This window comes from Salvelinus namaycush, chromosome 5 (assembly GCF_016432855.1).
Source record: "Salvelinus namaycush isolate Seneca chromosome 5, SaNama_1.0, whole genome shotgun sequence".
Lineage (NCBI taxonomy): Eukaryota > Metazoa > Chordata > Actinopteri > Salmoniformes > Salmonidae > Salvelinus > Salvelinus namaycush.
The window spans coordinates 63789332-63803512 of NC_052311.1; the positions used below are offsets into that span (position 1 = coordinate 63789332).

General features: G+C 46.5%; 1 protein-coding gene across 1 annotated transcript; it reads right to left on the reverse strand.

Moving 5' to 3' along the window:
• Nucleotides 1-208: 208 nt before the first annotated feature.
• On the reverse strand, nucleotides 209-13796 carry LOC120048700 (rho guanine nucleotide exchange factor 5-like). Its single transcript, XM_038994858.1, has 14 exons — nucleotides 13587-13796; nucleotides 11695-11734; nucleotides 8972-9021; nucleotides 3409-3809; nucleotides 3069-3229; nucleotides 2772-2924; nucleotides 2512-2641; nucleotides 2288-2362; nucleotides 2090-2179; nucleotides 1800-1942; nucleotides 1499-1642; nucleotides 1302-1372; nucleotides 1084-1188; nucleotides 209-877 (listed from the first exon to the last, which is right to left on the reverse strand). The coding sequence occupies exons 1-14, from the start codon at nucleotides 13780-13782 to the stop codon at nucleotides 735-737; spliced, it is 1902 nt and encodes a 633-aa protein (XP_038850786.1). The 5' UTR covers nucleotides 13783-13796; the 3' UTR covers nucleotides 209-734.
• Nucleotides 13797-14181: the final 385 nt, after the last annotated feature.

The window sequence follows — 14181 nt, forward strand, 5'->3', positions numbered from 1 at the left end:
AACTGCTTCTTGACACACTGCTGGCTTAACCCAGAAGCCAGCCACACCAATGTGTAGGAGGAAACACCGCACAATTGGCGACCAAAGTCAGCGTGCATGCGCCCGACCTGCCACAAGGAGGCACTAGAGCGCGATGGGACAAGGACATCCCGGCCAGCTAACCCGGAGGACGCTGGGCCAATTGTGTGCCGCCTCATGGGTCTCCCGGTCGCGGCCGGCTGCAACACAGCCTGGGATCGAACCCAGGTCTGCCTCTAGCACTGCGATGCAGTGTCTTAGACCGCTGCGCCACTCGGGAGGCCCCATACCATGTCCCCAAGTAAAGTAGTTATGGAGAAACTTCTGTACTTCTCCGGGGCTACAGGTCCTCAATCCACTGATGTTCTTAGATGGCTGATTTCCAAATGATCCTGTAACAGTCCATCGACATTCATTGCCAGGGTTTGATTTACAAGGCTACCCTAGACACTCCCAGGCACCTCCAAACCCCTCCAATCATTTACGTTGACACTCCTGTAAGTGTTAAAGGTATTCATGTCAGTCCAGTGCCTATCTCTAAGGCACCCCCTCTAACGCCATTCATCCCCTTGCCATTCATCCCCAATAAGCAGGGTGAGGCCGGGAGGGACAACTCCAGTCTGAAACACTATGTTTCATCCACTGTCCAAATCCATATGTCCCCAGTAACACAGTGACTAGGATTCCCCCAGCGTAGTCAGGCAGTGGTTGGTTTGTCAAACTGCAGCCGTGGCTGTGGTAATTTTTAGAGCGTCCAACAGGTTGCGCTGTCGGACCCTGAGGCTGGCTATGGTTTCCAAGTGGGACTCAGGAGTCCATCCTCTGTGTCTGTCTGACAGCCTGGTCCCCTCCACCCAACCTGAGGAATGATAGATAGAGGGAGAGGGAGAGAGCGAGAGAGGGAAACAGGGAGGGGGAGAGGAAAGAGGAGGGAGAGAAGGGAAAGAGTTTTAACAAAAAGCAACTAAAAAAGCAACACATTTTTAGCACTCAATAACAGTGAGGTATGGAGATGTTGTGTATTCCCACAACCAATCAGGAAGTGGGTGGTACTGTCCTCCTTACCGTCGCTGCTCTGCTGGTGGACGAGAATGACCTCTGCCTTCTCCAGGGACAGCTCGTCTGGTTGGTGGGCAACGAAGGCTCGGACGCACTGCATCTGTGTGAAGTCTGTGAGTGGGAGAGCGGGTCAGAGGACAAATACAGCAGGGTCATGAGGGTCAAGATGTCCCCATTGTCTGGCCATGCTAGGCTGGATGGCAATATAGCAACTTTCAACCCACCTTGTGCTGTAGAGTAGTCAATAACAGGATGGGGCCTGGAGACAGCTGAGATCCAACGCAGTTTATCACCTCTGAAAGATCACAAGAAAACACACTTTTTACACACAATCACACACACCTGTGGATTAAACTACTCTCATTCTTTGTAACACACACACAGGCACACACCCACACACACACAACCCTCTCTGTCTTACTGTGTGTCGGTGCTAAGTAGCAGGGCTTTCTTGTTAAGGTGGAGGCGGAAAAGGTTCTTCTCTAGAGAGTGCAGTTTGACCCGACAGTTCTCAGCTCTCAGTTCTGACACTGGAGCATGGTCTATCACCGTGAACCTGCCCCCTCTAGAACGAGGGAGAAGGAGAGAAGAGGAGTGGAGAGTTAATAATGCCCAATGATGAGAACATTGAAAAACTTGTCAATAAAAAGTGATATCAGTCTAGATTTCCTAATGCTTGGTTTGCTTTGGTTGTGTGAGTGTGTTTGTCTGAGGGGACTCACTCTTTGTTCAGCGACAGCAGCAGGTAGTCATTGAAAAGGTGAAGGTAAACACTCCTCTCTGTCTCCTTCAGAGAGAAATCCATCATCTCAGTCACCGGTCCCTCTCTCACCAGCCTACGAGACTGACTGACCAGGGGGAGAGTCTACAACACACACACATAGGTTAAACTCGGTTAAAGCTTGCTGCTGTACTTGTATTGTAACTTGTTATTGTGATCAGTTCAACACTGATATGTTCAAGGGACAGCATGTAAAGCAGGGGATCATGGGAGATGTAGTTTATTACTCACCCTGCATTCAAAGTCCACTCTGGCACTGAGAGAGACCAGCGACTCAATGCTCTTCATTTGAGTAATACTGTCATTGCTCTCCTGGATCAACTGAAGGACCGAGGGAGAGAGGGAGAGAAGAGAGATGGTTAACAGTTATCTCTTGGCTACATCATGTAACAGTGCACAACCAGAAGGAGGAGGGGGGGTGTAATATACCCTCTCCAGTAGCTTCATAGCTTTGATGGCCTGGACCTCCTCCTCTGTGCCTTGGGCTGTTCTCTTCACAATGTTCTGAGGCAAAAATACAGAGAGAAATGGGGAGGATGAGCGAGATTGAGAAGGGGAGAGTGAGACCGAGTCGAAGAGAGGATTATAAGGAGTCGCATACTTAGATTGTGCACTTAAAACATACACACAGTCACACAAACACACAAACACACCTGCACAAGGAGTTTGATTCGTGTGATCCTCTGGAAGGGGAGGATGAGGAAGGAGCGAAGAGGAAGACGCTGACACACTGGACCGCGTTCCAACTTCTCCACTACCCGCCTGAACCCATGGTTCTCATCCCTGCAGGGCAGACAGAGAGAGAGAAAGAAGGTGCTGTTTGTAAGTCAACGTAAACACGTATATACGTGCAGTAATACAAAGAGTGTCAGAAAGAGTCTGGCCAGTCAGTGAACCCTGGGGGAGGACTCACATGAGTCTCTGGTAAGTGGCATCCTGATATGATTGGTTGGTGAGGTAGGGCACGTAGACCTTCTTGAAGCGTTGACAGTGGCGAGCGATGATGTCACACACGGTGAAGTGCATCATATCAGATTCTACCCTCTCTTCCAGCTTCGACAGAAAACTACGAGAACAACAAATACAGAGAAGGACTATGAGGTAAACGTTGACAGAAAAAAGATAAAGAGGGGCATAGAGAGGTCCTGTGACATTCAGCCTGTGGGTTTGCTAGTGTGAGGAGCAAACAAATAAGTCCCAGTCCTCTCACCTGTGGCTGATGGCTCGGACATCAGCCAGCCTGGAGAACAGCCAGCTCCTGTCCTGAGTAGTCAACAGCTCCCCGAGCTGCTTAGACTTGACAAAGTGATCCACCACAATATCCAGACTACGACAGTACGACGCTTCTGAAGTTACAACCTCAAACTGCACCTGACAGGAAGAAGAAAGGAAGAGGAGAGGGGGGGAGAGGGGGGATTACAGGCACTGTTCCAAATACCCAGAGGACCCATAGATCCAGGCTCCAAAAAATCTACATTAGCTACTAGGCCCCTGGCAAATGTCATCATCGACATCGCTGGTTGAAGGGTCAACTGTTTGTTTTTGTTTACCTCCTGCAGGCGTCTCTGGTTGTCAGTCAGCTCCCCAAACTCAGCACTGTTCCTGACCTCAGGGATCTCCTGCCACAAGCTGGGGGACTGGGTGAGGGAGACGGAGAGGCGGGGAGAGGAAGTCCTGGCCGGGGGGGCCTGGGGCGGCTGTGGTACGGGAAGGAACTTGGCACTGGTGCCACTGGAGTTAGAGCCAGAGTGGGACAGAGAGTGGGGGTGGATGACTGGGGGGAGACGGGGTAAGGGCCTGCGGGCCGGAGGGAGCGAGGGGGCCAGGGAGGAGGGTACGGGGGACAGGTGGACAGGGAGCTCCTCGTAGATGGAGAGGGCGTCAGAGCAAGACTGACTGAGGATCTCCCTGTTCTGAGCTGTCTCACTGTACTCCTGGTAGAGCTGGGAATCTGAGAGGGGGTGAGGGAGAGGAGGAAGGGAGGAAAGGAGGGAAAGGGAAGAGAGAGAAAGGAGTAGAGGTGGAGGGGAGGCAAAGAGATGTGACGAGAGAGATGAGTAGAGTAAGAGAGAGAGAAGTTAGACAGGGACAGAATAGGTATAGATGAAAAGGTAGAGGTATAGAGAGACAGAGAAGTGGGTTAGCCAGAGTGTATGGATTGCATTTTACACTTCTTGGAATGCTATGCTGTAGCAGCAACAGTTGGTTTTAATTGGCGTTAAGAGATATGAATACCTGCACAAACCTGCCTGTGGCCCTTGAGCGCAAGCACACACACACACGCACACACACACACACACACACACACACACACACACACACACACACACACACACACACACACACACACACACACACACACACACACACACCCCATTTCATAAAATTTCACCATGACTCATAGGCCTGCAAACCTGCTGCCATTTTGGTATGTTTAAATGATTGGGTCGGAAAGCAGAACTGAAAATGAAATCCTACAGTTTATAGGTTCCATGGAATAAACCTACAACATGTTTGAGCTGGAAAACAATCTGGGAAAATACAGAAAGGGATCAAGCACACACTGTATATATGAGTAAGCCATTCACAGGAAGAAGTCTGTCTTGGGACTCACAGTACACTGCTATACAGTCATATCTAGTCTCAGATTCAATCTGTCTGTGGACATGTTTGTTTAACAGCACCTTTACTGGCAGATGATATCTGTCTGTGGAAGTATCTTGTTTAACAGCACCCTTACTGGCAGATGATATCTGTCTGTGGAAGTATCTTGTTTAACAGCACCCTTACTGGCAGATGATATCTGTCTGTGGAAGTATCTTGTTTAACAGCACCCTTACTGGCAGATTATATCTGTCTGTGGAAGTATCTTGTTTAACAGCACCCTTACTGGCAGATGATATCTGTCTGTGGAAGTATCTTGTTTAACAGCACCCTTACTGGCAGATGATATCTGTCTGTGGAAGTATCTTGTTTAACAGCACCCTTACTGGCAGATGATATCTGTCTGTGGAAGTATCTTGTTTAACAGTACCCTTACTGGCAGATGATATCTGTCTGTGGAAGTATCTTGTTTAACAGCACCCTTACTGGCAGATGATATCTGTCTGTGGAAGTATCTTGTTTAACAGCACCCTTACTGGCAGATGATATCTGTCTGTGGAAGTATCTTGTTTGACAGCACCCTTACTGGCAGATGATATCTGTCTGTGGAAGTATCTTGTTTGATTTTACTGACTTTTTCATTTCAAATTACAAGGAGCGTAGTCAACCTAGAATACCTTCACAGATTCCATACCTACATAGCCATAAACACAAGACTAGCTCTCTCTGCTCATTGTAGCATTAAAGGTGCTATTGAACTAACATTATTATCATATTATTACATATAAAATACATTTCAGAGAAGTGGATGTGTGAAAGTGGATGTGAGTGCCTCAGGGATGAAGGAGAGAAAAGAGAGGTATAGCAGCAGAGACAGAGCAGCAGAGGTATAGCAGTAGAGGTAGAGCAGTAGAGGCAGAGCAGTAGAGGTAGAGCAGTAGAGGTAGAGCAGTAGAGGCAGAGCAGTAGAGGTAGAGCAGTAGAGGCAGAGCAGTAGAGGTAGAGCAGTAGAGGTAGAAAAATAGAGGTAGAGCAGTAGAGGTAGAGCAGTAGAGGTAGATGTAGATCAATAGAGGTAGAGCAATAGAGGTGAGCAGTAGAGGTAGAGCAATAGAGGTAGAGCAGTAGAGGTAGAGCAGTAGAGGTAGATGTAGATCAGTAGAGGTAGAGCAATAGAGGTAGAGCAGTAGAGGTAGAGCAATAGAGGTAGAGCAATAGAGGTAGAGCAATAGAGGTAGAGCAGTAGAGGAAGAGCAGTAGAGGTAGAGCAGTAGAAGTAGAGGTAGAGCAGTAGAGGTAGATGTAGATCAGTAGAGGTAGAGCAATAGAGGTAGAGCAATAGAGGTAGAGCAATAGAGGTAGAGCAGTAGAGGTAGAGCAATAGAGGTAGAGCAATAGAGGTAGAGCAATAGAGGTAGCGCAGTAGAGGTAGAGGAGGAGCAGTAGAGGTAGAGCAGTAGACGTAGCGCAGTAGAGGTAGAGGCAGAGCAGTAGAGGTAGAGCAGTAGAGGTAGAGCAGTAGACGTAGCGCAGTAGAGGTAGAGGCAGAGCAGTAGAGGTAGAGGCAGAGCAGTAGAGGTAGAGCAGTAGAGGTAGAGCAGTAGAGGTAGAGCAGTAGACGTAGCGCAGTAGAGGTAGAGGCAGAGCAGTAGAGGTAGAGCAATAGAGGTAGAGCAGTAGAGGTAGAGCAGTAGAGGTAGAGGTAGAGGTAGAGCAGTAGAGGTAGAGCAGTAGAGGTAGAGGTAGAGCAGTAGAGGTAGAGCAATAGAGGTAGAGCAGTAGAGGTAGAGCAGTAGAGGTAGAGCAATAGAGGTAGAGCAGTAGAGGTAGAGCAGTAGAGGTAGAGCAATAGCGGTAGAGCAGTAGAGCAATAGAGGTAGAGCAATAGAGGTAGAGCAATAGAGGTAGAGCAGTAGAGGTAGAGCAGTAGAGGTAGAGGCAGAGCAGTAGAGGTAGAGGCAGAGCAGTAGAGGTAGAGCAGTAGAGGTAGAGCAATAGAGGTAGAGCAGTAGAGGTAGAGCAATAGAGGTAGAGCAGTAGAGGTAGAGCAGTAGAGGTAGAGCAGTAGAGGTAGAGCAATAGCGGTAGAGCAGTAGAGGTAGAGCAATAGAGGTAGAGCAATAGAGGTAGAGCAATAGAGGTAGAGCAGTAGAGGTAGAGCAATAGAGGTAGAGCAGTAGAGGTAGAGCAGTAGAGGTAGATGTAGATCAGTAGAGGTAGAGCAATAGAGGTAGAGCAATAGAGGTAGAGCAGTAGAGGTAGAGCAATAGAGGTAGAGCAATAGAGGTAGAGCAGTAGAGGTAGAGCAGTAGAGGTAGAGCAGTAGAGGAAGAGCAGTAGAGGTAGAGCAGTAGAAGTAGAGGTAGAGCAGTAGAGGTAGAGCAGTAGAGGTAGAGCAGTAGAGGTAGAGCAGTAGAGGTAGATGTAGATCAGTAGAGGTAGAGCAATAGAGGTAGAGCAGTAGAGGTAGAGCAATAGAGGTAGAGCAGTAGAGGTAGAGCAATAGAGGTAGAGCAGTAGAGGTAGAGCAGTAGAGGTAGAGCAGTAGAGGAAGAGCAGTAGAGGTAGAGCAGTAGAAGTAGAGGTAGAGCAGTAGAGGTAGAGCAGTAGAGGTAGAGCAATAGAGGTAGAGCAGTAGAGGTAGAGCAATAGAGGTAGAGCAGTAGAGGTAGAGCAATAGAGGTAGCGCAGTAGAGGTAGAGGAGGAGCAGTAGAGGTAGAGCAGTAGACGTAGCGCAGTAGAGGTAGAGGCAGAGCAGTAGAGGTAGAGCAGTAGAGGTAGAGCAGTAGACGTAGCGCAGTAGAGGTAGAGGCAGAGCAGTAGAGGTAGAGCAATAGAGGTAGAGCAGTAGAGGTAGAGCAGTAGAGGTAGAGGTAGAGGTAGAGCAGTAGAGGTAGAGCAGTAGAGGTAGAGGTAGAGCAGTAGAGGTAGAGCAATAGAGGTAGAGCAATAGAGGTAGAGCAGTAGAGGTAGAGCAATAGAGGTAGAGCAGTAGAGGTAGAGCAGTAGAGGTAGAGCAATAGCGGTAGAGCAGTAGAGCAATAGAGGTAGAGCAATAGAGGTAGAGCAGTAGAGGTAGAGCAGTAGAGGTAGAGGCAGAGCAGTAGAGGTAGAGGCAGAGCAGTAGAGGTAGAGCAGTAGAGGTAGAGCAATAGAGGTAGAGCAGTAGAGGTAGAGCAATAGAGGTAGAGCAATAGAGGTAGAGCAATAGAGGTAGAGCAGTAGAGGTAGAGCAGTAGAGGTAGAGCAATAGCGGTAGAGCAGTATAGGTAGAGCAGTAGAGGTAGAGAAATAGAGGTAGAGCAGTAGAGGTAGAGCAGTAGAGGTAGAGCAGTAGAGGTAGAGCAGTAGACGTAGTGCAGTAGACGTAGTGCAGTAGAGGTAGAGGAGGAGCAGTAGAGGTAGAGCAGTAGAGGTAGAGCAGTAGAGGTAGAGCAGTAGAGGCAGAGCAGTAGAGGCAGAGCAATAGACGTAGCGCAGTAGAGGTAGAGGAGGAGCAGTAGAGGTAGAGCAGTAGACGTAGCGCAGTAGAGGTAGAGGCAGAGCAGTAGAGGTAGAGCAGTAGACGTAGCGCAGTAGAGGTAGAGGCAGAGCAGTAGAGGTAGAGGCAGAGCAGTAGAGGTAGAGCAGTAGAGGTAGAGGTAGAGCAGTAGAGGTAGAGCAGTAGCGGTAGAGGTAGAGCAGTAGAGGTAGAGCAGTAGAGGTAGAGCAGTAGAGGTAGAGCAGTAGAGGTAGAGCAATAGAGGTAGAGCAGTAGAGGTAGAGCAGTAGAGGTAGAGCAATAGCGGTAGAGCAGTATAGGTAGAGCAATAGAGGTAGAGCAATAGAGGTAGAGCAGTAGAGGTAGAGCAATAGAGGTAGAGCAATAGAGGTAGAGCAGTAGAGGTAGAGGTAGAGCACGAGCAATAGAGGTAGAGCAGTAGAGGTAGAGCAGTAGAGGTAGAGCAGTAGAGGTAGAGCAATAGAGGTAGAGCAATAGAGGTAGAGCAATAGAGGTAGAGCAATAGAGGTAGAGCAGTAGAGGTAGAGCAGTAGAGGTAGAGCAATAGAGGTAGAGCAGTAGAGGTAGAGCAGTAGAGGTAGAGCAGTTGAGGTAGAGCAATAGCGGTAGAGCAGTAGAGCAATATAGGTAGAGCAGTAGAGGTAGAGCAATAGAGGTAAAGCAATGGAGGTAAAGCAATGGAGGTAGAGCAGTAGAGGTAGAGCAGTAGAGGTAGAGCAGTAGACGTAGCGCAGTAGAGGTAGAGGAGGAGCAGTAGAGGTAGAGCAGTAGACGTAGCGCAGTAGAGGTAGAGGCAGAGCAGTAGAGGTAGAGCAGTAGAGGTAGAGCAGTAGACGTAGCGCAGTAGAGGTAGAGCAGTAGAGGTAGAGCAGTAGACGTAGCGCAGTAGAGGTAGAGCAGTAGAGGTAGAGCAGTAGACGTAGCGCAGTAGAGGTAGAGGCAGAGGAGTAGAGGTAGAGCAGTAGAGGTAGAGGTAGAGCAGTAGAGGTAGAGCAGAGATACTCACTGTAAAATTTGGAGTTCCTCCTATCCATTCTGATGGTATCCGTGACATTCCTGGACAGAGGGAGAGACAGGAGTCAGGAGAGGGAATCGTTCACACTTCATCTACAGAAGTAGTGTGGTATATTTTGTGACGACCCTCCCACTCTGTCTGCCGTATTCTTTCTCTTTGCTCTTGTTTTCCTTATTAGGATGTCGGCGGGCGGAGCTGAGAGGGTCGTCAGCGACATGGGACACAACTGGGCCCGGTTGTGTCCCGGGATAAATACACCTCTTCCCCATTCATTGAGGAGACTCTCTCCATGCAGACACACGGTTAGATTTTGGTTGTGGACGGTTTGTTTTGGCACCTTTCAACACCCCTCATTATCACATTTATGCACGCAACCACTCACTTACACTACTGATTACTGACTACACACACCATTGTTAATTGTAATTATGTTACCTCAGTTAATAAATATATTTTTGTTATTCCTAATCTCCACGTTGTCTCCTTTTTGTTACGGACTTTGAGCTGGTTTGTGACAAGTGGATCTGGAAGGTATTGTGTTTGGGAGAAAACGTGGAGTTCATGTTTGAAAACTCTGTAGGGGCTTTGTTTGCATCTTTTGATTACAGCTTTTGAGTTGTAATGTTTGGTAGGCCCAGTATTGGTTGCCTTTGTTTGTTTGGTAAACTTGCCACTGCGATGGATAGTTGGTTGTGTGCTGCATTGGAGAGAGTACTTTGGTTAGTTTCCAAGCCCCTGCCCAGGCTGGAGACTCTTGCTCTACTCGCTGTTGGGACATCGGTCCGCGGAGGTGAGTACAATCAGCTGTGTACCTCAGTGGGAGATTTGGGTAGGGTAGTGACACTTGCTACCCGGAGCTATAGCCTTTTTTCTCCACCTGTTAGGCTTAGTGACGTGTTTCACTTTGGAATACGTTGGGCATGGTTATTTTGTTTGTTATTTGTGTCAGTCTGTGGACTGAGCACTTGTCTCGGGGGCACACCCGTGGCTTGGGGGAATCTGCCAGTGTGCTGGGTGTTTAATTATAAAAATAAATGTTATTGTTATTTTTTCCTTGCCAGCGGGCTACAGTGCATAATTACCCGCATGAATACTAGGGTTGAGTTATTGTAGGTTTTGGGGAAGCTCCATATATATCTCATCTCTCTTCTGTGGTGCCCAGTGTGATTGTCATTTCTCTTCTTGTGGTCCGGTCTGGTGTGCTCAGCAGAGGGGAAGAGCGAGATTTTTTATTTACTTGTGACTATGGCGTCTAATGTAGATGAGTTCATTCGCTTTCCATCAGAGGAACTGTTATAATTATGTACTAAAGAACAGCTATTGAAGATTGGTGAACACTACAAGGTTGAAATTAGTGATAAACGTCTAAAAATCTGTTAGGTTGATATTGAAGGCCAATCTGATGGAGAGTGGTATTCTTGAAGTTAACACTGAGGCTCCTCTGCTGAGGACTCGCCGTCTCCCCGGTTCGTTTCAATGGCCGCTCCATCTGCTAGCCCTAGTAGTCTTCTTTTTGAACAGCAGAAAGAATTGCTTCTGTTACAGCTAGTATGATCGGGTAAAGTATGAAAAGGAATTGGAATTTAAAAAGGATTTGGAGAGTGCTAAAATCAAGCTGCAACAAGAGCGGCTAGAGTTGGTTAGGGAAGGAAAGCTCTCAGGGGAGTTTGCTCTGGGAAGGTGACCCATATTTACCCAGGGGTCGCTCCTCTTTCGGTCGTGCCCCGGACACATTTGGTCTTGTTAGAAACTTACGGTTGTTGCCAAAATTGAATGAGAAGGACCCAGAGACGGTCTTTTCCTTGGAGCTTGTTGCTGACGCTCTATCTCGTGCGCCTTGTTCCTGAATGTCTGCGTGACCGACCATTGTTTATTTTGTTTGGTATTGTCCTGTTCTGTCGCTCCTGTCTGTTCTCTTCTGGTCTCGTTTTCTTCTTACCTCTTAAAGGTTGCTTCCTGTGCACAAAGGTTGTTGAGGTCTGGGGAGGATGAGGTTAGCTGGGGCAGATGGAAGTGTGAACAAGTACCCCCATGTATTTGGGACGCAGCCTGGGTCAATTTGGGATGCAGGCTGGGTCAATTTGTATGTGTGACTGGTATGGTGTTCCGGGGTCCTTGTTGGTCCCCGGGGGGGTGACGACCCTCCCACTCTGACGTATTCTTTCTCTTTGCTCTTGTTTTCCTTATTAGGATGTCGGCGGGCGGAGCTGGGAGGGTTGTCAGCGACACACCTGGGCCCGGGAGTGGTCCCGGGATAAATACACCTCTTCCCCGTTCATTGAGGAGACTCTCTCCATGCAGACACACTGTTAGATTTTGTTTGTGGCATTTTTGTGGCCGTTTTGTTTGTTTGCTTTGGCACCTTTCAACACCACTCATTATCACATTTATGCACGCAACCACTCACTTACACTACTGATTACACACACCATTGTTAATTGTATTTACGTTACCTCAGTTAATAAATATATTTTTGTTATCTCTAATCTTCACGTTGTCTCCCTTTTTGTTACAGACTTTGAGCCAGTTCGTGACAATTTTAACTCGGGCACTACCTAACACAGCCTAGTGTTAGGGTTAAATGGCAGGCAACAAATCTAACTGTACTCTATACATAAAATAAAATATGACCATGTAATGAAACTGTCACTGTGGTAGCCCAGTGCACTAACATGACATATGCCCCCTCCCTCCCCCTGCTATCTTCTACTCACCTCAGGTCCACGTCTCCCCAGTTGACGCTCACCTCCTCATCTGGAAGCAGAACATATTGGTTCCAGTGTAATCCAGAGAGATAGAGCAACATAACCCAATAATGTAATATGCTGTGGCTGAGAACAGCTCAGCCCAATATGGCCTACAGAACAGGCAGAACTTTTTTGGGTTGGGTTGTTTGCAAAACTCCCCTGGCTGTGCTCTAAACTGAACTGAAGACAGAGCTGGGATAGAATGGATAGAAGAGTCATGGAGGAGGAATGAGTTCTGGTTCCAGACAGTCTAACCCTGCCTATTTATTGCGAGATTCTGGGATTGCCTCTCTGTCCCCACCTACACTGTCCTCCTCCCTTTCCCCCGCCCCCTTCCCCCATTTCAGTGACTCAGCTGATGGCAGTTTCTTGTAAGTCTCCGCATAAAATCACTTCAATGAACTGATGATGAAATTCACACCAAGATTATAAGGAAATTTAAACAGCAGAACAGAAGTCCACAGTTGTAAGGTTGGGTTAGTTAGCATCAGAGGTTGGATCTCATTAAGATTTTTGTGAGATCCCACATGAAAAAATACTAGTTTACTATAGAATATTACAATACTTACTATAGAATGTTGTAGTATACTGTAGAATACTATGGTAAATACTACAGTAATGTCCACAAAAACACTAGTCAGCAAAAACACTCCAGTAAATACTACAGCATATTACAATTCGCAAAAACCCTACATTAATAACTTTTGTATATACTACAGTTCTTTTACTACAGTATTTATACTATAGTTAATTGTAAATACTACAGTATACTACAGTAAATATTCCAGTATTCTGCAAAAACACTACAGTAAAGTCTGCAAAAACCCTACAGTGAATACTTAAGCAAAAAGGCCCAATGGGGTGTGGTATATGGCTAATATACCATAGCTAAGGGCTGTTCTTATGCAGGACGCATCGAGGAGTGCCTGGATACAGCCCTTAGCCGTGGTATATTGGCCATATACCACAAACCCCTGAGGTACCTTATTGCTATTATAAACTGGTTACCAACGTAAATAGAACAGTAAAAAGTAATTTTTTGTCATACCAGTGTTAGATAGTCTGGTATACCACGTCTTTCAGACAATCCGCATTCAGAGCTCGAACTACCTGGTTTATAATATAGTATTTATACCATAGTATACTACAGTATTTTTTCATGTGAGTATCAATAACTAAGAATGAACATTTGTATAACTGTCTTCAAATTAAAAAGGTTGAACTCTTCTGTCTGGCGTTCTAAAAGGTTTGGTTAGGTTGACATGATTGAGATGATCATGAAATGAGTTGAGTATTAAGATCATAATTAGGATATTCTAATGTTAATCTGTGTTAGGTGTTGAGTATTAAGATCATAATTAGGATATTCTAATGTTAATCTGTGTTAGGTGTTGAGTATTAAGATCATAATTAGGATATTCTAATGTTAATCTGTGTTAGGTGTTGAGTATTAAGATCATAATTAGGATATTCTAATGTTAATCTGTGTTAGGTGTTGAGTATTAAGATCATAATTAGGATATTCTAATGTTAATCTGTGTTAGGTGTTGAGTATTAAAATCATAATTAGGATATTCTAATGTTAATCTGTGTTAGGTGTTGAGTATTAAGATCATAATTAGGATATTCTAATGTTAATCTGTGTTATGTGTTGAGTATTAAGATCATAATTAGGATATTCTAATGTTAATCTGTGTTAGGTTTTGAGTATTAAGATCATAATTAGGATATTCTAATGTTAATCTGTGTTAGGTGTTGAGTATTAAGACCATAATTAGGATATTCTAATGTTAATCTGTGTTAGGTGTTGAGCTGCTTTTCTCTTGATTTATTCCTCCTTCTCTTTCTGTCTGTCTCACCTGACGCCTGGAATATTCTTGTTCTGCGATCCCTCGCATCTTCTCTTCCTTCTTCTTCTTCCTCGTTTCTTCTTTCTGTTGTCTTGTGGAACCCCCGCCTCCGAAACCGAACATCGGTGCCCAAATCTTGGAAACTACAAGTGCTCTTCACCCCCCCTCCTCCCGTTTTTTTACTCTCTTCCTTGCCCTCCCTCATCCTCTCCTCTTCCCCTCCTACCCTCTTCTCCTCCTCCCTTTCCACTTTCCTCTCCTCAGTCGCCTCTCCCACATTCCCCCTGTCCTCGGTCCCATCTTCTATCCTCCTTTCCTGCTTCCCCTCTACCACACTATTCTCTTCCCCCTCTCCCACAGTCCTCTCTTTCTCCCCTTCTTCCTCCGTCTTTTCCTCTATGGGGGTGATAGGTTGTTCTGAATCAGGGTTGTATATAAGGCTGGGGCAGCTGGTTGGTTTGTACAGGGTGTTGCTCACAGAGAGAAACAGATCTTCCTCTTTCTGGGCATTCACTTCTTTCTCTGCATCCAGTATATGAACCTCGTCCCCAACTTCGACCCCTTTCTCTATCTCACCCTCAACCTCTGTCACCATCTCTACCTG